This window comes from Anomaloglossus baeobatrachus, chromosome 5 (assembly GCF_048569485.1).
Source record: "Anomaloglossus baeobatrachus isolate aAnoBae1 chromosome 5, aAnoBae1.hap1, whole genome shotgun sequence".
Classification (NCBI taxonomy): domain Eukaryota; kingdom Metazoa; phylum Chordata; class Amphibia; order Anura; family Aromobatidae; genus Anomaloglossus; species Anomaloglossus baeobatrachus.
The window spans coordinates 592,178,148-592,198,062 of NC_134357.1; the positions used below are offsets into that span (position 1 = coordinate 592,178,148).

The 19,915-nt window shown below is 54.4% G+C and overlaps 1 protein-coding gene across 1 annotated transcript in view; it reads left to right on the forward strand.

Moving 5' to 3' along the window:
- Positions 1-1,326: 1,326 nt before the first annotated feature.
- The window catches only part of LOC142313177 (C-Jun-amino-terminal kinase-interacting protein 4-like), a 55,176-nt gene continuing 36,587 nt past the window's right edge, over positions 1,327-19,915 (forward strand). Inside the window, exon 1 of the mRNA XM_075352161.1 lies at positions 1,327-1,718. Coding sequence (XP_075208276.1) covers positions 1,410-1,718 — 309 coding nt within the window. The 5' untranslated portion in view covers positions 1,327-1,409. The remainder of the gene's footprint in view (positions 1,719-19,915) is intronic.

Sequence of the window (19,915 nt, forward strand, 5' to 3'; positions counted from 1 at the left end):
AACATGAGAATCTGGAGAGGGAGGAGAAAAATCGGGAGAGGAAAGATAAAAATCTGGCCCGGGAGCAGGAGAATCTGGAGTAGGATGGGGAGAATCTGGAGAGAGAGGAGGAGAATCTGGAGAGGGAGGAAGATAATCTGGAGAGGGAGGAGGAGACTCTTGAGCATGAGGATGAAAATCTTTGGAAGAAGGAGGAAAATCTAGAGCAGGAGAATCTTGGGAGGGAGGAGAACAATCTGGACTGGGAGGAGTATCTGGAGAGGGAGAGAGAGAATCTGTGGAGATAGAAGAATCTGGAGAGGGAGGAGGAGAATTCAGAAAAGAAGAATCCAACGCAGAAGGAGGAGAATCTGCAGCAGAAGGAGGAGAATCTGGAGAATCAGGAGCGGGAGGAGGAGAATGCAGAGAGGGAGGAGGAGAATCTGGAGAGGGAGGAGGAGATTTGAGAGGAGGAGAGTCTAGAGAGAGAGTAGGAGAATCTAAAGAAGGAGGATGAGAATTAGGAGCGGGAGGAGGAGAATGCAGGGAGGGAGAGAATGCAGGGAAGGAGGAGAAGAATCTGGAGAGGATGGAGGAGAATCTGAAGAAAGAGGATGAGAATCTGGAGAGGGAGGGGGAGAATGCAGAGAGGGAGGAAGAGAATCTGGAGAGGATGGAGGAGAATCTGGAGAAGGTGGATGATAATCAGGAGAGGGAGGAGGAGAATGCAGTGAGGGAGGAGGAGAATCTTGAGAAAACAGGAGTCAGGAGAGGATGGAGGAGGCTGTAGAGAGGAGCCCCACACAATGCGCTCCAATGAGGGCTGAGCTGCGCTGGGACCTCACAGCCCGGTACCACGGTGGCATTCACCGGAAAAGCCGCGTCACGGATCAGAGTCCGGACACTTGTCATCAGTTCTTCCGCTGCAGTTTTCTCTGGGATCTGATCCTGCAGAGGAATAAACCAGATCCGGCGTCAGTCCGGGTCCCCCTCCCCCTCCAAATACCCGGACAGTCCAGCGTCAGTCCGGGGAAAGTTCGGAGTCAGTCCGGGTCCCCCTCCCCCTCCAGATACCCGGACAGTCCAGCGTCAGTCCGGGGAAAGTTCGGAGTCAGTCCGGGTCCCCCTCCCCCTCCAGATACCCGGACAGTCCAGCGTCAGTCCGGGGAAAGTTCGGAGTCAGTCAGGGTCCCCCTCCCCCTCCAGATCCGGGACAATCCACAAGAATAAAGGAACTTTCTGTATTTACATATTTTTGAAGCCGAAGAAACTTCAGGAGGAGGCGGTGCTAATGGGCGGAGCCGAGGAGGAGGCGGGGCACGTGAGGAGCTGACAGTGGGCGGTCCTCGCTCCGGCCCCGCCCGGCTCTGACGTCAGCGGCTCGCAGCGGCGGTGTCGGCTCCGGCCCGGGCAGCAGTCAGGCCGCGGACATGGAGCTGGAGGAGGGCGGCCTGGTGTACCAGGAGGAGGCGGGCGGCGCGGCCGGGGCCGTCATGTCCGACCGAGTGTCCGGCCTCGCCGCCTCCATCTACCGGGAGCTGGAGAGGCTGATCGGCCGCTACGAGGAGGACGCGGTGAAGCAGCTGATGCCGCTGGTGGTGGCCGTGCTGGAGAACCTGGAAGCCGTGTGCGCCGAGAACCAGGAGCATGAGGTGGAGCTGGAGCTGCTGCGGGAGGACAACGAGCAGCTGCTCACCCAGTACGAGCGGGAGAAGGCGCTGCGGAAGCACGCGGAGGAGGTGAGGGACCCCGGATATTGCACCCCGAACCCCCGGATATTGCACCCCGAACACTGCACCCCCCGAATACTGACCCCCGAATACTGACCCCCGGAATACAGCTCACCCAGTACTAGCGGGAGAAGGCGCTGCGGAAGCACGCGGAGGAGGTGAGGGACCCCGGATAGTGCCCCCGGATATTGCCGCCCGAACCCCCGGATACTGCACCCCGAATCCTGCCCCCCCGAATACTGCTCACCCAGTACGAGCGGGAGAAGGCACTGCGGAAGCACGCGGAGGAGGTGAGGGACCCCGGATATTGCCGCCCGAACCCCCGGATACTGCACCCCGAATACTGCCCCCCGAATACTGCCCCCAAATACTGCTCACCCAGTACGAGCGGGAGAAGGCACTGCGGAAGCACGCGGAGGAGGTGAGGGACCCCGGATATTGCCGCCCGAACCCCCGGATACTGCACCCCGAATACTGCCCCCCGAATACTGCCCCCAAATACTGCTCACCCAGTACGAGCGGGAGAAGGCGCTGCGGAAGCACGCGGAGGAGGTGAGGGACCCCGGATATTGCCGCCCGAACCCCCGGATACTGCACCCCGAATACTGCCCCCCGAATACTGCCCCCAAATACTGCTCACCCAGTACGAGCGGGAGAAGGCGCTGCGGAAGCACGCGGAGGAGGTGAGGGACCCCGGATATTGCACCCCGAACCCCCGGATATTGCACCCCGAACACTGCACCCCCCGAATACTGCCCCCGAATACTGCTCACCCAGTACGAGCATGAGAAGGCGCTGCGGAAGCACGCGGAGGAGGTGAGGGATCCCGGATATTGCACCCCGAACACTGCACCCCCCGAATACTGACCCCCGAATACTGACCCCCGGAATACAGCTCACCCAGTACGAGCGGGAGAAGGCGCTGCGGAAGCACGCGGAGGAGGTGAGGGACCCTGGATAGTGCCCCCGGATATTGCCGCCCGAACCCCCGGATACTGCCCCCCGAATACTGCCCCAGAATACTGCTCACCCAGTACGAGCGGGAGAAGGCGCTGCGGAAGCACGCGGAGGAGGTGAGGGACCCCGGATAGTGCCCCCGGATACTGCCGCCCGAACCCCCGGATACTGCCCCCGAATACTGCTCACCCAGTACGAGCGGGAGAAGGCGCTGCGGAAGCACGCGGAGGTGGTGAGGGACCCCGGATAGTGCCCCCGGATACTGCCGCCCGAACCCCCGGATACTGCACCCCGAATACTGCCCCCCGAATACTGCTCACCCAGTACGAGCGGGAGAAGGCGCTGCGGAAGCACGCGGAGGAGGTGAGGGACCCGGATAGTGCCCCCGGATATTACCGCCCGAACCCCCGGATACTGCACCCCGAATACTGCCCCCCGAATACTGCTCACCCAGTACGAGCGGGAGAAGGCGCTGCGGAAGCACGCGGAGGAGGTGAGGGACCCCGGATAGTGCCCCCGGATATTGCACCCCGAACCCCCGGATACTGCACCCCGAATACTGCCCCCCCGAATACTGCTCACCCAGTACGAGCGGGAGAAGGCGCTGCGGAAGCACGCGGAGGAGGTGAGGGACCCCGGATAGTGCCCCCGGATATTGCACCCCGAACCCCCGGATACTGCACCCCGAATACTGCCCCCCGAATACTGCTCACCCAGTACGAGCGGGAGAAGGTGCTGCGGAAGCACGCGGAGGAGGTGAGGGACCCCGGATAGTGCCCCCGAATACTGCCCCAGAATACTGCTCACCCAGTACGAGCGGGAGAAGGCGCTGCGGAAGCACGTGGAGGAGGTGAGGGACCCCGGATAGTGCCCCCGGATATTGCCGCCCGAACCCCCGGAGACTGCACCCCGAATACTGCCCCCGAATACTGCTCACCCAGTACGAGCGGGAGAAGGCGCTGCGGAAGCACGCGGAGGAGGTGAGGGACCCCGGATAGTGCCCCCGGATATTGCCGCCCGAACCCCCGGATACTGCACCCCGAATACTGCCCCCCGAACACTGCACCCCGAATACTGCTCACCCAGTACGAGCGGGAGAAGGCGCTGCGGAAGCACGCGGAGGAGGTGAGGGACCCCGGATAGTGCCCCCGGATATTGCACCCCGAACCCCCGGATACTGCACCCCGAATACTGCCCCCCGAATACTGCTCACCCAGTACGAGCGGGAGAAGGCGCTGCGGAAGCACGCGGAGGAGGTGAGGGACCCCGGATAGTGCCTCCGAATACTGCCCCAGAATACTGCTCACCCAGTACGAGCGGGAGAAGGCGCTGCGGAAGCACGTGGAGGAGGTGAGGGACCCCGGATATTGCCGCCCGAACCCCCGGATACTGCACCCCAAATACTGCCCCCGAATACTGCTCACCCAGTACGAGCGGGAGAAGGCGCTGCGGAAGCACGCGGAGGATGTGAGGGACCCCGGATAGTGCCCCCGGATATTGCCGCCCGAACCCCCGGAGACTGCACCCCGAATACTGCCCCCGAATACTGCTCACCCAGTACGAGCGGGAGAAGGCGCTGCGGAAGCACGCGGAGGAGGTGAGGGACCCCGGATAGTGCCCCCGGATATTGCCGCCCGAACCCCCGGATACTGCACCCCGAATACTGCCCCCCGAACACTGCACCCCGAATACTGCTCACCCAGTACGAGCGGGAGAAGGCGCTGCGGAAGCACGCGGAGGAGGTGAGGGACCCCGGATAGTGCCCCCGGATATTGCCGCCCGAACCCCCGGATACTGCACCCCGAATACTGCCCCCCGAACACTGCACCCCGAATACTGCTCACCCAGTACGAGCGGGAGAAGGCGCTGTGGAAGCACGCGGAGGAGGTGAGGGACCCCGGATAGTGCCCCCGAATACTGCACCCCGAATACTGCCCCAGAATACTGCTCACCCAGTACGAGCGGGAGAAGGCGCTGCGGAAGCACGCGGAGGAGGTGAGGGACCCCGGATAGTGCCCCCGGATATTGCCGCCCGAACCCCCGGATACTGCACCCCGAATACTGCCCCCCCCGAATACTGCTCACCCAGTACGAGCGGGAGAAGGCGCTGCGGAAGCACGCGGAGGAGGTGAGGGACCCCGGATAGTGCCCCCGGATATTACCGCCCGAACCCCCGGATACTGCACCCCGAATACTGCCCCCGAATACTGCTCACCCAGTACGAGCGGGAGAAGGCGCTGCGGAAGCACGCGGAGGAGGTGAGGGACCCCGGATAGTGCCCCCGGATATTGCCGCCCGAACCCCCGAATACTGCCCCCCCGAATACTGCTCACCCAGTACGAGCGGGAGAAGGCGCTGCGGAAGCACGCGGAGGAGGTGAGGGACCCCGGATAGTGCCCCCGGATATTGCACCCTGAACCCCCGGATATTGCACCCCGAACACTGCACCCCGAATACTGCCCCCGAATACTGCTCACCCAGTACGAGCGGGAGAAGGCGCTGCGGAAGCACGAGGAGGAGGTGAGGGACCCCGGATAGTGCCCCCGGATATTGCACCGTGAACCCCCGGATACTGCCCCCCGAATACTGCTCACCCAGTACGAGCGGGAGAAGGCGCTGCGGAAGCACGCGGAGAAGGTGAGGGACCCCGGATATTGCACCCTGAACCCCCGGATATCGCACCCCGAATACTGCCCCCGAATACTGCTCACCCAGTACGAGCGGGAGAAGGCGCTGCGGAAGCACGCAGAGGAGGTGAGGGACCCCGGATAGTGCCCCCGGATATTTCCGCCCGAACCCCCGAACACTGCACCCCGAACACTGCACCCCGAACACTGCACCCCGAACACTGCACCCCGAACACTGCTCACCCAGTACGAGCGGGAGAAGGCGCTGTGGAAGCACGCGGAGGTGAGGGACCCCGGATAGTGCCCCCGGATATTGCCGCCCGAACCCCCGGATATCGCACCCCGAACACTGCACCCCGAATACTGCCCCCGAATACTGCTCACCCAGTACGAGCGGGAGAAGGCGCTGCGGAAGCACGCGGAGGAGGTGAGGGACCCCGGATAGTGCCCCCGGATACTGCACCCTGAACCCCCGGATATCGCACCCCGAATACTGCTCACCCAGTACGAGCGGGAGAAGGCGCTGCGGAAGCACGCGGAGGAGGTGAGGGACCCCGGATAGTGCCCCCGGATATTGCTCCCTGAACCCCCGAATACTGCCCCCGAATACTGTTCACCCAGTACGAACGGGAGAAGGCGCTGCGGAAGCACGCGGAGGAGGTGAGGGACCCCAGATAGTGCCCCCGGATATTGCACCCTGAACCCCCGGATATCGCACCCCGAACACTGCACCCCGAATACTGCCCCCGAATACTGCTCACCCAGTACGAGCGGGAGAAGGCGCTGCGGAAGCACGCGGAGGAGGTGAGGGACCCCGGATAGTGCCCCCGGATATTGCACCCTGAACCCCCGGATATTGCACCCCGAACACTGCACCCCGAATACTGCTCACCCAGTAGGAGCGGGAGAAGGCGCTGCGGAAGCACGCGGAGGAGGTGAGGGACCCAGGATAGTGCCCCCGGATATTGCACCCTGAACCCCCGGATATCGCACCCCGAACACTGCACCCCGAATACTGCCCCCGAATACTGCTCACCCAGTACGAGCGGGAGAAGGCGCTGCGGAAGCACGCGGAGGAGGTGAGGGACCCCGGATAGTGCCCCCGGATATTGCACCCTGAACCCCCGGATATTGCACCCCGAACACTGCACCCCGAATACTGCTCACCCAGTACGAGCGGGAGAAGGCGCTGCGGAAGCACGCGGAGGAGGTGAGGGACCCCGGATAGTGCCCCCGGATATTGCACCCTGAACCCCCGAATACCGCCCCCGAATACTGCTCACCCAGTACGAGCGGGAGAAGGCGCTGCGGAAGCACGCGGAGGAGGTGAGGGACCCCGGATAGTGCCCCCGGATATTGCACCCTGAACCCCCGGATATTGCACCCCGAACACTGCACCCCGAATACTGCCCCCGAATACTGCTCACCCAGTACGAGCGGGAGAAGGCGCTGCGGAAGCACGCGGAGGAGGTGAGGGACCCCGGATAGTGCCCCCGGATATTGCACCGTGAACCCCCGGATACTGCCCCCCGAATACTGCTCACCCAGTACGAGCGGGAGAAGGCGCTGCGGAAGCACGCGGAGAAGGTGAGGGACCCCGGATATTGCACCCTGAACCCCCGGATATCGCACCCCGAATACTGCCCCCGAATACTGCTCACCCAGTACGAGCGGGAGAAGGCGCTGCGGAAGCACGCGGAGAAGGTGAGGGACCCCGGATATTGCACCCTGAACCCCCGGATATCGCACCCCGAATACTGCCCCCGAATACTGCTCACCCAGTACGAGCGGGAGAAGGCGCTGCGGAAGCACGCGGAGGAGGTGAGGGACCCCGGATAGTGCCCCCGGATATTGCACCCTGAACCCCCGGATATTGCACCCCGAACACTGCACTCCGAATACTGCCCCCCAAATACTGCTCACCCAGTACGAGCGGGAGAAGGCGCTGCGGAAGCACGCGGAGGAGGTGAGGGACCCCGGATAGTGCCCCCGGATATTGCACCCTGAACCCCCGGATATCGCACCTCGAACACTGCACCCCGAATACTGCCCCCCGAATACTGCTCACCCAGTACGAGCGGGAGAAGGCGCTGCGGAAGCACACGGAGGAGGTGAGGGACCCCGGATAGTGCCCCCGGATATTGCCGCCCGAACCCCCGCCGGATATTGCACTCCGAACACTGCACCCCGAATACTGCCCCCCCCGAGTACTGCTTACCCAGTACGAGCGGGAGAAGGTGCTGCTGAAGCACGCGGAGGTGAGGGACCCCGGATATTGCACCCTGAATACTGCTCACCCAGTACGAGAGGGAGAAGGCGCTGCGGAAGCACACGGAGGAGGTGAGGGACCCCGGATACTGCCCCCCGAATACTGCTCACCCAGTACTAGCGGGAGAAGGCGCTGTGATAGCACGCGGAGGAGGTGAGGGACCCCAGATAGTGCCCCCCGGTTATTGCCGCCCGAACCCCCGGATAGTGCACCCCGAATACTGCCCCCCGAATACTGCTCACCCAGTACGAGAGGGAGAAGGCGCTGCGGAAGCACGCAGAAGAGGTGAGGGACCCCGGATAGTGCCCCCGGATATTGCCGCCCGAACCCCGGATATTGCACCTCGAACACTGCACCCCAAATACTGCCCCGAAAATACTGCTCACCCAGTACGAGCGGGAGAAGGCGCTGCGGAAGCACGTGGAGGAGGTGAGGGACCCCGCATAGTGCCCCCCCAGATACTTGCCTCTGGATAGTGTCCCCCCAAAACTTCCTCCACAAACCCCAGATATTGCCCCCCGAAAACTGCACCCCAAATACTGATGACTCAATACGAGTGGGAGAAGGTGCTGCGGAGCACGTGGACGACTTTAGAGAGGACCCCGGGGAGTGCCCCCGGGTATATTTTCCCCGAACGTTGCACCCCCAAATACCGCTCATCCAGTATAAGCAGGAGAAGGCGCTGCAAAAGCATGCGGAGGAAGTGAGGGGGACCCTGGATAGAGCCCCCCCGGATACTGAACCCCCAAACACCCTACCCCAAATACTGCTCACCCAGGACGTGCGGGAGAAGACGCTGCAGAAGTACGCGGAGGAGGTAAAAAGCTCCCTGGGTACTGCACCCCGAGAATGTGACACCCCGATCACTAAACCACAGAGGGGACCCCGAGAATAGGCCCCCCCAGCTGCTCATCCAGTATGAGCAGGAAAAGGCGCTGAAGAAGCGGCCGAGGAGGATGTAATCAGGACCCATCCCTCAGACTAGGGCACCCCCAGAAAGTCACCCCCAGTCCTGCACCCCACAGTTTGTAGCTCCCCGAGCCCCTAGAGTCACCACAAATCCTGCACCTCCAGACCTGCGCCCCGGAGGATGACCCCCCCCCATCCGCTGCTTGTCACCCCCACTTTGTTACAGATCTCCTCGCTTTCCCCAGATTGTGACTCTGCAGCTGTCACCTCCTATACCAGTGTACCCCAAAACCAGATCACTGTGACCCCAATAATGAGTGCACCCCAGTGTACTGTCACACGCTCCATGTTTCTCCGTCATTTTCTGCACCCAAAAAATCTTGTATTGGTTCCCCAAGACCTGTCATTACTGCGTACACCCCCAAATCATGTCATCCGGCCAGTATAAGAGCCCCCCCAGCCTGTGTGCGCCCCAGTACACCCCCCTGACTCTGATAACCTGTGTGGTACGAGCCCCCCACATGTGCACCCCAACCTGGTCACACATTATGACCCCTGACCTCATTCCTCTGTGCTGCTGTCATTCATGGGGGGCGCTGCACTTTATGGGGTCCTCCATTATTGGGGGACAGGTGATATCTGGGGGCTGCTGCATCCTGTGGTGACTGCTGTATTTGTGTTCCGTCCTGAAGTACTGCTGCAGGTTTTGGCGGCGGGGGGCCGTGCGGAGCATTTCTGGTGGCAGCGGGGGGCCGTGCGGAGCGTGTCTGGTGGCAGCGGGGGGCCGTGCGGAGCATTTTTGGAGGCGGCGGGGGGCCGTGCGGAGCGTTTCTGGTGGCGGCGGGGGGCCGTGCGGAGCGTTTCTGGTGGCGGCGGGGGGCCGTGTGGAGCGTTTCTGGTGGCGGCGGGGGGCCGTGTGGAGCGTTTCTGGTGGCGGCGGGGGGCCGTGCGGAGCGTTTCTGGTGGCGGCGGGGGGCCGTGCGGAGCGTTTCTGGTGGCGGCGGGGGCTGTGCGTAGCGTTTTTTGATACGGCGGGGGCCCATGCGGAGCATTTCTGGTGGCGGGGGGCCGTGTGGAGCGTTTCTGGTGGCGGGGGGCCGTGCGGAGCGTTTCTGGTGGCGGCGGGGGCTGTGTGGAGCGTTTTTGGAGGCGGCGGTTGGCTGTGTGGAGCGTTTTTGGATACGGCGGGGGCCCGTGCGGAGCATTTTTGGAGGCGGAGGCCTGTGCGGAGCATTTTTGGAGGCGGGGGGCCGTGCGGAGCGTTTTTGGATTCGGCGGGGGCCCGTGCGGAGTGTTTCTGGTGGCGGCGGAGGCCCGTGCGGAGCGTTTTTGGATTCGGCGGAGGCCCGTGCGGAGCGTTTTTGGATTCGGCGGAGGCCCGTGCGGAGCGTTTTTGGATTCGGCGGAGGCCCGTGCGGAGCGTTTTTGGATTCGCCGGGGGGCCGTGCGGAGCGTTTTTGGATTCGGCGGGGGCCTGTGCGGAGCGTTTTTGGATTCGGCGGGGGCCCGTGCGGAGCGTTTTTGGATTCGGCGGGGGCCCGTGCGGAGCGTTTTTGGATTCGGCGGGGGGCCGTGCGGAGCGTTTTTGGATTCGCCGGGGGGCCGTGCGGAGCGTTTTTGGATTCGGCGGGGGCCTGTGCGGAGCGTTTTTGGATTCGGCGGGGGCCCGTGCGGAGCGTTTTTGGATTCGGCGGGGGCCCGTGCGGAGCGTTTTTGGATTCGGCGGGGGCCCGTGCGGAGCGTTTTTGGATTCGGCGGGGGCCCGTGCGGAGCGTTTTGAGAGGACCTTTCTGGCGGCAGAGGATCTGCGCAGGAAGCACAACCCCCATCTTCCGCGGCCGTTCAGTCTGGGAAGAACTTCCTAAGGAAATCCCAGCGCTGCACATTCCTGGATCCGCTCCACTCCAGACACTGTTCGTAGGAATGGCTGATAACAGAGAGCAATAGCAGCGATGTTTACATCCAGGGCTCACTGCCCCCAGTGTCACAGCGGAGGGTTTGTTACATTGTGTCTAGTTCAGGGCAGATGTTTCCGCTTCATAGAGGATTGTCTGCACTGACACAATGTAACAATCCCTCAGCTGTGACCAGTATTGTCAGGTTTTCTTCCTTAGTACGGACGTTTTCACTGGCAGCGGGCGCAGATGTGCTGGAGAATATTGTAGAAATGTGTGTACCGGCCCTTTAATTAGCGCTTCTACACTTATTCCGCACTCTTCCTTGTGACTCATGTGTGATTGTGTGTCCGCCGCCTCGCCCTGCTCCCCCGGTCCGGCTGTGTACGGCCCCCAGGTCTTGTGTCACAGCCGCGTCCTCCACGTGACGCCTGATGTGGCACCGACGCCCGACGCTGCCAGAGGAAACAAGGAGGGGGACACTGCACAGCCGAGAACCCCCCAGAATCAACTGTACTATCCTCCGGAGCTGCACTCACTATTCTGCTGGTGCAATCACTTTGTACATACATTACTGATCCTGAGTTACCTCCTGTATTATCCTCCAGAGCTGCACTCACTATTCTGCTGGTGCAGTCACTGTGTACATACATTACATTACTGATCCTGAGTTACCTCCTGTATTATACTCCAGAGCTGCACTCACTATTCTGCTGGTGCAGTCACTGTGTACATACATTACATTACTGATCCTGAGTTACCTCCTGTATTATACTCCAGAGCTGCACTCACTATTCTGCTGGTGCAGTCACTGTGTACATACATTACATTACTGATCCTGAGTTACCTCCTGTATTATACTCCAGAGCTGCACTCACTATTCTGCTGGTGCAGTCACTGTGTACATACATTACTGATCCTGAGTTACCTCCTGTATTATACTCCAGAGCTGCACTCACTATTCTGCTGGTGCAGTCACTGTGTACATACATTACATTACTGATCCTGAGTGACCTCCTGTATTATACTCCAGAGCTGCACTCACTATTCTGCTGCTGCAGTCACTGTGTACATACATTACTGATCCTGAGTTACCTCCTGTATTATACTCCAGAGCTGCACTCGCTATTCTGCTGGTGCAGTCACTGTGTACACACATTACTGATCCTGAGTTACCTCCTGTATTATACTCCAGAGCTGCACTCACTATTCTGCTGGTGCAATCACTTTGTACATACATTACTGATCCTGAGTTACCTCCTGTATTATACTCCAGAGCTGCACTCACTATTCTGCTGGTGCAGTCACTGTGTACATACATTACATTACTGATCCTGAGTTACCTCCTGTATTATACTCCAGAGCTGCACTCACTATTCTGCTGGTGCAGTCACTGTGTACATACATTACTGATCCTGAGTTACCTCCTGTATTATACTCCAGAGCTGCACTCACTATTCTGCTGGTGCAGTCACTGTGTACATACATTACATTACTGATCCTGAGTGACCTCCTGTATTATACTCCAGAGCTGCACTCACTATTCTGCTGCTGCAGTCACTGTGTACATAGATTACTGATCCTGAGTTACCTCCTGTATTATACTCCAGAGCTGCACTCACTATTCTGCTGCTGCAGTCACTGTGTACATACATTACTGATCCTGAGTTACCTCCTGTATTATTCTCCAGAGCTGCACTCACTATTCTGCTGGTGCAGTCACTGTGTACATACATTACTGATCCTGAGTTACCTCCTGTATTATACTCCAGAGCTGCACTCACTATTCTGCTGGTGCAGTCACTGTGTACATACATTACTGATCATGAGTTACCTTCTGTATTATACTCCAGAGCTGCACTCACTATTCTGCTGGTGCAGTCACTGTGTACATACATTACTGATCCTGAATTACCTCCTGTATTATACTCCAGAGCTGCACTCACTATTCTGCTGGTGCAGTCACTGTGTACATACATTACTGATCCTGAGTTACCTCCTGTATTATACTCCAGAGCTGCACTCACTATTCTGCTGGTGCAGTCACTGTGTACATACATTACATTACTGATCCTGAGTTACCTCCTGTATTATACTCCAGAGCTGCACTCACTATTCTGCTGGTGCAGTTACTGTGAACATACATTACATTACTGATCCTGAGTTACCTCCTGTATTATACTCCAGAGCTGCACTCACTATTCTGCTGGTGCAGTCACTGTGTACATACATTACTGATCCTGAGTTACCTCCTGTATTATCCTCCAGAGCTGCACTCACTATTCTGCTGGTGCAGTCACTGTGTACATACATTACTGATCCTGAGTTACCTCCTGTATTATCCTCCAGAGCTGCACTCACTATTCTGCTGGTGCAGTCACTGTGTACATACATTACTGATCCTGAGTTACCTCCTGTATTATACTCTAGAGCTGCACTCACTATTCTGCTGCTGCAGTCACTGTGTACATACATTACTGATCCTGAGTTACCTCCTGTATTATACTCCAGAGCTGCACTCACTATTCTGCTATTGCAGTCACTGTGTACATACATTACTGATCCTGAGTTACCTCCTGTATTATACTCCAGAGCTGCACTCACTATTCTGCTGGTGCAGTCACTGTGTACATACATTACTGATGCTGAGTTACCTTCTGTATTATACCCCAGAGCTGCACTCACTATTCTGCTGGTGCAGTCACTGTGTACATACATTACATTATTGATCCTGAGTTACCTCCTGTATTATACTCCAGAGCTGCACTCACTATTCTGCTGGTGCAGTCACTGTGTACATACATTACATTACTGATCCTGAGTTACCTCCTGTATTATCCTCCAGAGCTGCACTCACTATTCTGCTGGTGCAGTCACTGTGTACATACATTACTGATCCTGAGTTACCTCCTGTATTATACTCCAGAGCTGCACTCACTATTCTGCTGGTGCAGTCACTGTGTACATACATTACATTACTGATCCTGGTTACCTCCTGTATTATACTCCAGAGCTGCACTCACTATTCTGCTGGTGCAGTCACTGTGTACATACATTACTGATCCTGAGTTACCTCCTGTATTATCTTCCAGAGCTGCACTCACTATTCTGCTGGTGCAGTCACTGTGTACATTACATTACTGATCCTGAGTTACCTCCTGTATTATCCTCCAGAGCTGCACTCACTATTCTGCTGGTGCAGTCACTGTGTACATTACATTACTGATCCTGAGTTACCTTCTGTATTATACCCCAGAGCTGCACTCACTATTCTGCTGGTGCAGTCACTGTGTACATACATTACATTATTGATCCTGAGTTACCTCCTGTATTATACTCCAGAGCTGCACTCACTATTCTGCTGGTGCAGTCACTGTGTACATACATTACTGATCCTGAGTTACCTCCTGTATTATCCTCCAGAGCTGCACTCACTATTCTGCTGGTGCAGTCACTGTGTACATTACATTACTGATCCTGAGTTACCTTCTGTATTATACCCCAGAGCTGCACTCACTATTCTGCTGGTGCAGTCACTGTGTACATACATTACATTATTGATCCTGAGTTACCTCCTGTATTATACTCCAGAGCTGCACTCACTATTCTGCTGGTGCAGTCACTGTGTACATACATTACATTACTGATCCTGAGTTACCCCCTGTATTATAGTCCAGAGCTGCACTCACTATTCTGCTGGTGCAGTCACTGTGTACATACATTACTGATCCTGAGTTACCTCCTGTATTATCCTCCAGAGCTGCACTCACTATTCTGCTGGTGCAGTCACTGTGTACATACATTACTGATCCTGAGATACCTCCTGTATTATCCTCCAGAGCTGCACTCACTATTCTGCTGGTGCAGTCACTGTGTACATACATTACTGATCCTGAGTTACCTCCTGTATTATACTCCAGAGCTGCACTCACTATTCTGCTGGTGCAGTCACTGTGTACATACATTACATTACTGATCCTGAGTTACCTCCTGTATTATACTCCAGAGCTGCACTCACTATTCTGCTGGTGCAGTCACTGTGTACATACATTACTGATCCTGAGTTACCTCCTGTATTATACTCCAGAGCTGCACTCACTATTCTGCTGGTGCAGTCACTGTGTACATTACATTACTGATCCTGAGTTACCTCCTGTATTATCCTCCAGAGCTGCACTCACTATTCTGCTGGTGCAGTCACTGTGTACATACATTACTGATCCTGAGTTACCTCCTGTATTATCCTCCAGAGCTGCACTCACTATTCTGCTGGTGCAGTCACTGTGTACATACATTACTGATCCTGAGTTACCTCCTGTATTATACTCCAGAGCTGCACTCACTATTCTGCTGGTGCAGTCTCTATGTACATACATTACATTACTGATCCTGAGTTACCTCCTGTATTATCCTCCAGAGCTGAACTCACTATTCTGCTGGTGCAGTCACTGTGTACATACATTACTGATCCTGAGTTACCTCCTGTATTATACTCCAGAGCTGCACTCACTATTCTGCTGGTGCAGTCACTGTGTACATATATTACTGATCCTGAGTTACCTCCTGTATTATACTCCAGAGCTGCACTCACTATTCTGCTGGTGCAGTCACTGTGTACATACATTACTGATCCTGAGTTACCTCCTGTATTATACTCCAGAGCTGCACTCACTATTCTGCTGGTGCAGTCACTGTGAACATACATTACTGATCCCGAGTTACCTCCTGTATTATACTCCAGAGCTGCACTCACTATTCTGCTGGTGCAGTCACTGTGTACATACATTACTGATCCTGAGTTACCTCCTGTATTATACTCCAGAGCTGCACTCACTATTCTGCTGGTGCAGTCACTGTGTACATACATTACTGATCCTGAGTTACCTCCTGTATTATACTCCAGAGCTGCACTCACTATTCTGCTGGTGCAGTCACTGTGTACATACATTACATTACTGATCCTGAGTTACCTTCTGTATTATACCCCAGAGCTGCACTCACTATTCTGCTGGTGCAGTCACTGTGTACATACATTACATTATTGATCCTGAGTTACCTCCTGTATTATACTCCAGAGCTGCACTCACTATTCTGCTGGTGCAGTCACTGTGTACATACAATTACATTACTGATCCTGAGTTACCCCCTGTATTATACTCCAGAGCTGCACTCACTATTCTGCTGGTGCAGTCACTGTGTACATACATTACTGATCCTGAGTTACCTCCTGTATTATACTCCAGAGCTGCACTCACTATTCTGCTGGTGCAGTCACTGTGTGCATACATTACATTACTGACCCTGAGTTACCTCCTGTATTATACTCCAGAGCTGCACTCACTATTCTGCTGGTGCAGTCACTGTGTACATACATTACTGATCCTGAGTTACCTCCTGTATTATCCTCCAGAGCTGCTCTCACTATTCTGCTGGTGCAGTCACTGTGTACATACATTACTGATCCTGAGTTACCTCCTGTATTATACTCCAGAGCTGCACTCACTATTCTGCTGGTGCAGTCACTGTGTACATACATTACATTACTGATCCTGAGTTACCTCCTGTATTATACGCCAGAGCTGCACTCACTATTCTGCTGGTGCAGTCACTGTGTACATACATTACATTACTGATCCTGAGTTACGTCCTGTATTATACTCCAGAGCTGCACTCACTATTCTGCTGGTGCAGTCACTGTGTACATACATTACTGATCCTGAGTTACCTCCTGTATTATACTCCAGAGCTGCACTCACTATTCTGCTGGTGCAGTCACTGTGTACATACATTACATTACTGATCCTGAGTTACCTCCTGTATTATACTCCAGAGCTGCACTCACTATTCTGCTGGTGCAGTCACTGTGTACATACATTACATTACTGATCCTGAGTTACTTCCTGTATTATACTCCAGAGCTGCACTCACTATTCTGCTGGTGCAGTCACTGTGTATATACATTACATTACTGATCCTGAGTTACCTCCTGTATTATACTCCAGAGCTGCACTCACTATTCTGCTGGTGCAGTCACTGTGTACATACATTACTGATCCTGAGTTACCTCCTGTATTATCCTCCAGAGCTGCACTCACTATTCTGCTGGTGCAGTCACTGTATACATACATTACTGATCCTGAGTTACCTCCTGTATTATACTCCAGAGCTGCACTCACTATTCTGCTGGTGCAGTCACTGTGTACATACATTACAATACTGATCCTGAGTTACCTCCTGTATTATACTCCAGAGCTGCGCTCACTATTCTGCTGGGGCAGTCACTGTGTACATACATTACATTACTGATCCTGAGTTACCTCCTGTATTATCCTCCAGAGCTGCACTCTCTATTCTGCTGGTGCAGTCACTGTGTACATACATTACTGATCCTGAGTTACCTCCTGTATTATACTCCAGAGCTGCACTCACTATTCTGCTGGTGCAGTCACTGTGTACATACATACCCGATCCTGAGTCACCTCCTGTATTATACTCCAGAGCTGCACTCACTATTCTGCTGGTGCAGTCACTGTGTACATACATTACATTACTGATCCTGAGTTACCTCCTGTATTATCCTCCAGAGCTGCACTCACTATTTTGCTGGTGCAGTCACTCTGTACATACATTACTGATCCTGAGTTACCTCCTGTATTATCCTCCAGAGCTGCACTCACTATTCTGCTGGTGCAGTCACTGTGTACATACATTACTGATCCTGAGTTACATCCTGTATTATACTCCAGAGCTGCACTCACTATTCTGCTGGTGCAGTCACTGTGTACATACATTACATTACTGATCCTGAGTTACCTCCTGTATTATACCCCAGAGCTGCACTCACTATTCTGCTGGTGCAGTCACTGTGTACATACATTGCTGATCCTGAGTTACAGCCTGTATTATACTCCAGAGCTGCACTCACTATTCTGCTGGTGCAGTCACTGTGTACATACATTACTGATCCTGAGTTACCTCCTGTATTATCCTCCAGAGCTGCACTCACTATTCTGCTGGTGCAGTCTCTGTGTACATACATTACATTACTGATCCTGAGTTACCTCCTGTATTATCCTCCAGAGCTGCACTCACTATTCTGCTGATGCAGTCACTGTGTATATACATTACATTACTGATCCTGAGTTACATCCTGTATTATACTCCAGAGCTGCACTCACTATTCTGCTGGTGCAGTCACTGTGTACATTACATTACTGATCCTGAGTTACCTCCTGTATTATACTGCAGAGCTGCACTCACTATTCTGCTGGTGCAGTCACTGTGTACATACATTACTGATCCTGAGTTACCTCCTGTATTATACTCCAGAGCTGCACTCACTATTCTGCTGGTGCAGTCACTGTGAACATACATTACTGATCCCGAGTTACCTCCTGTATTATACTCCAGAGCTGCACTCGCTATTCTGCTGGTGCAGTCACTGTGTACACACATTACTGATCCTGAGTTACCTCCTGTATTATCCTCCAGAGCTGCACTCACTATTCTGCTGGTGCAGTCACTGTGTACATACATTACTGATCCTGAGTTACCTCCTGTATTCTCCTCCAGAGCTGCACTCACTATTCTGCTGGTGCAGACACTGTGTACATACATTACTGATCCTGAGTTACCTCCTCTATTATCCTCCAGAGCTGCACTCACTATTCTGCTGGTGCAGTCACTGTGTACATACATTACATTACTGATCCTGAGTTACCTCCTGTATTATACTCCAGAGCTGCACTCACTATTCTGCTGGTGCAGTCACTGTGTACATACATTACATTACTGATCCTGAGTTACCTCCTGTATTATCCTCCAGAGCTGCACTCACTATTCTGCTGGTGCAGTCACTGTGTACATACATTACTGATCCTGGGTTACCCCCTATATTATACTCCAGAGCTGCACTCACTATTCTGCTGGTGCAGTCACTGTATTCATACATTACTGATCCTGAGTTACCTCCTGTATTATACTCCAGAGATGCACTCACTATTCTGCTGGTGCAGTCACTGTATTCATACATTACTGATCCTGAGTTACCTGCTGTATTATACTCCAGAGCTGCACTCACTATTCTGCTGGTGCAGTCACTGTGTACATACATTACATTACTGATCCTGAGTTACCTCCTGTATTATACTCCAGAGCTGCACTCACTATTCTGCTGGTGCAGTCACTGTGTACATACATTACTGATCCTGAGTTACCTCCTGTATTATACTCCAGAGCTGCACTCACTATTCTGCTGGTGCAGTCACTGTGCACATACATTACATTACTGATCCTGAATTACCTCCTGTATTATCCTCCAGAGCTGCACTCACTATTCTGCTGGTGCAGTCACTGTGTACATACATTACATTGCTGATCCTTAGTTACCCCCTGTATTATACTCCAGAGCTGCACTCACTATTCTGCTGGTGCAGTCACTGTGTACATACATTACTGATCCTGAGTTACCTCCTGTATTATACTCCAGAGCTGCACTCACTATTCTGCTGGTGCAGTCACTGTGAACATACATTACTGATCCCGAGTTACCTCCTGTATTATACTCCAGAGCTGCACTCGCTATTCTGCTGGTGCAGTCACTGTGTACATACATTACATTACTGATCCTGAGTTACCTCCTGTATTATACTCCAGAGCTGCACTCACTATTCTGCTGGTGCAGTCACGGTGTACATACATTACTGATCCTGAGTTACCTCCTGTATTATCCTCCAGAGCTGCACTCACTATTCTGCTGGTGCAGTCACTGTGTACATACATTACTGATCCTGAGTTACCTCCTGTATTATCCTCCAGAGCTGCACTCACTATTCTGCTGGTGCAGACACTGTGTACATACATTACTGATCCTGAGTTACCTCCTCTATTATCCTCCAGAGCTGCACTCACTATTCTGCTGGTGCAGTCACTGTGTACATACATTACATTACTGATCCTGAGTGACCTCCTGTATTATACTCCAGAGCTGCACTCACTATTCTGCTGGTGCAGTCACTGTGTACATACATTACTGATCCTGGGTTACCTCCTGTATTATACTCCAGAGCTGCACTCACTATTCTGCTGGTGCAGTCACTGTGCACATACATTACATTACTGATCCTGAATTACCTCCTCTATTATCCTCCAGAGCTGCACTCACTATTCTGCTGGTGCAGTCACTGTGTACATACATTACATTACTGGTCCTGAGTTACCTCCTGTATTATACTCCAGAGCTGCACTCACTATTCTGCTGGTGCAGTCACTGTGTACATACATTACATTACTGATCCTGAGTTACCTCCTGTATTATACTCCAGAGCTGCACTCACTATTCTGCTGGTGCAGTCACTGTGTACATACATTACTGATCCTGAGTTACCTCCTGTATTATACTCCAGAGCTGCACTCACTATTCTGCTGGTGCAGTCACTGTGTACATACATTACTGATCCTGAGTTACCTCCTGTATTATTCTCCAGAGCTGCACTCACTATTCTGCTGGTGCAGTCACTGTGTACATACATTACATTACTGATCCTGAGT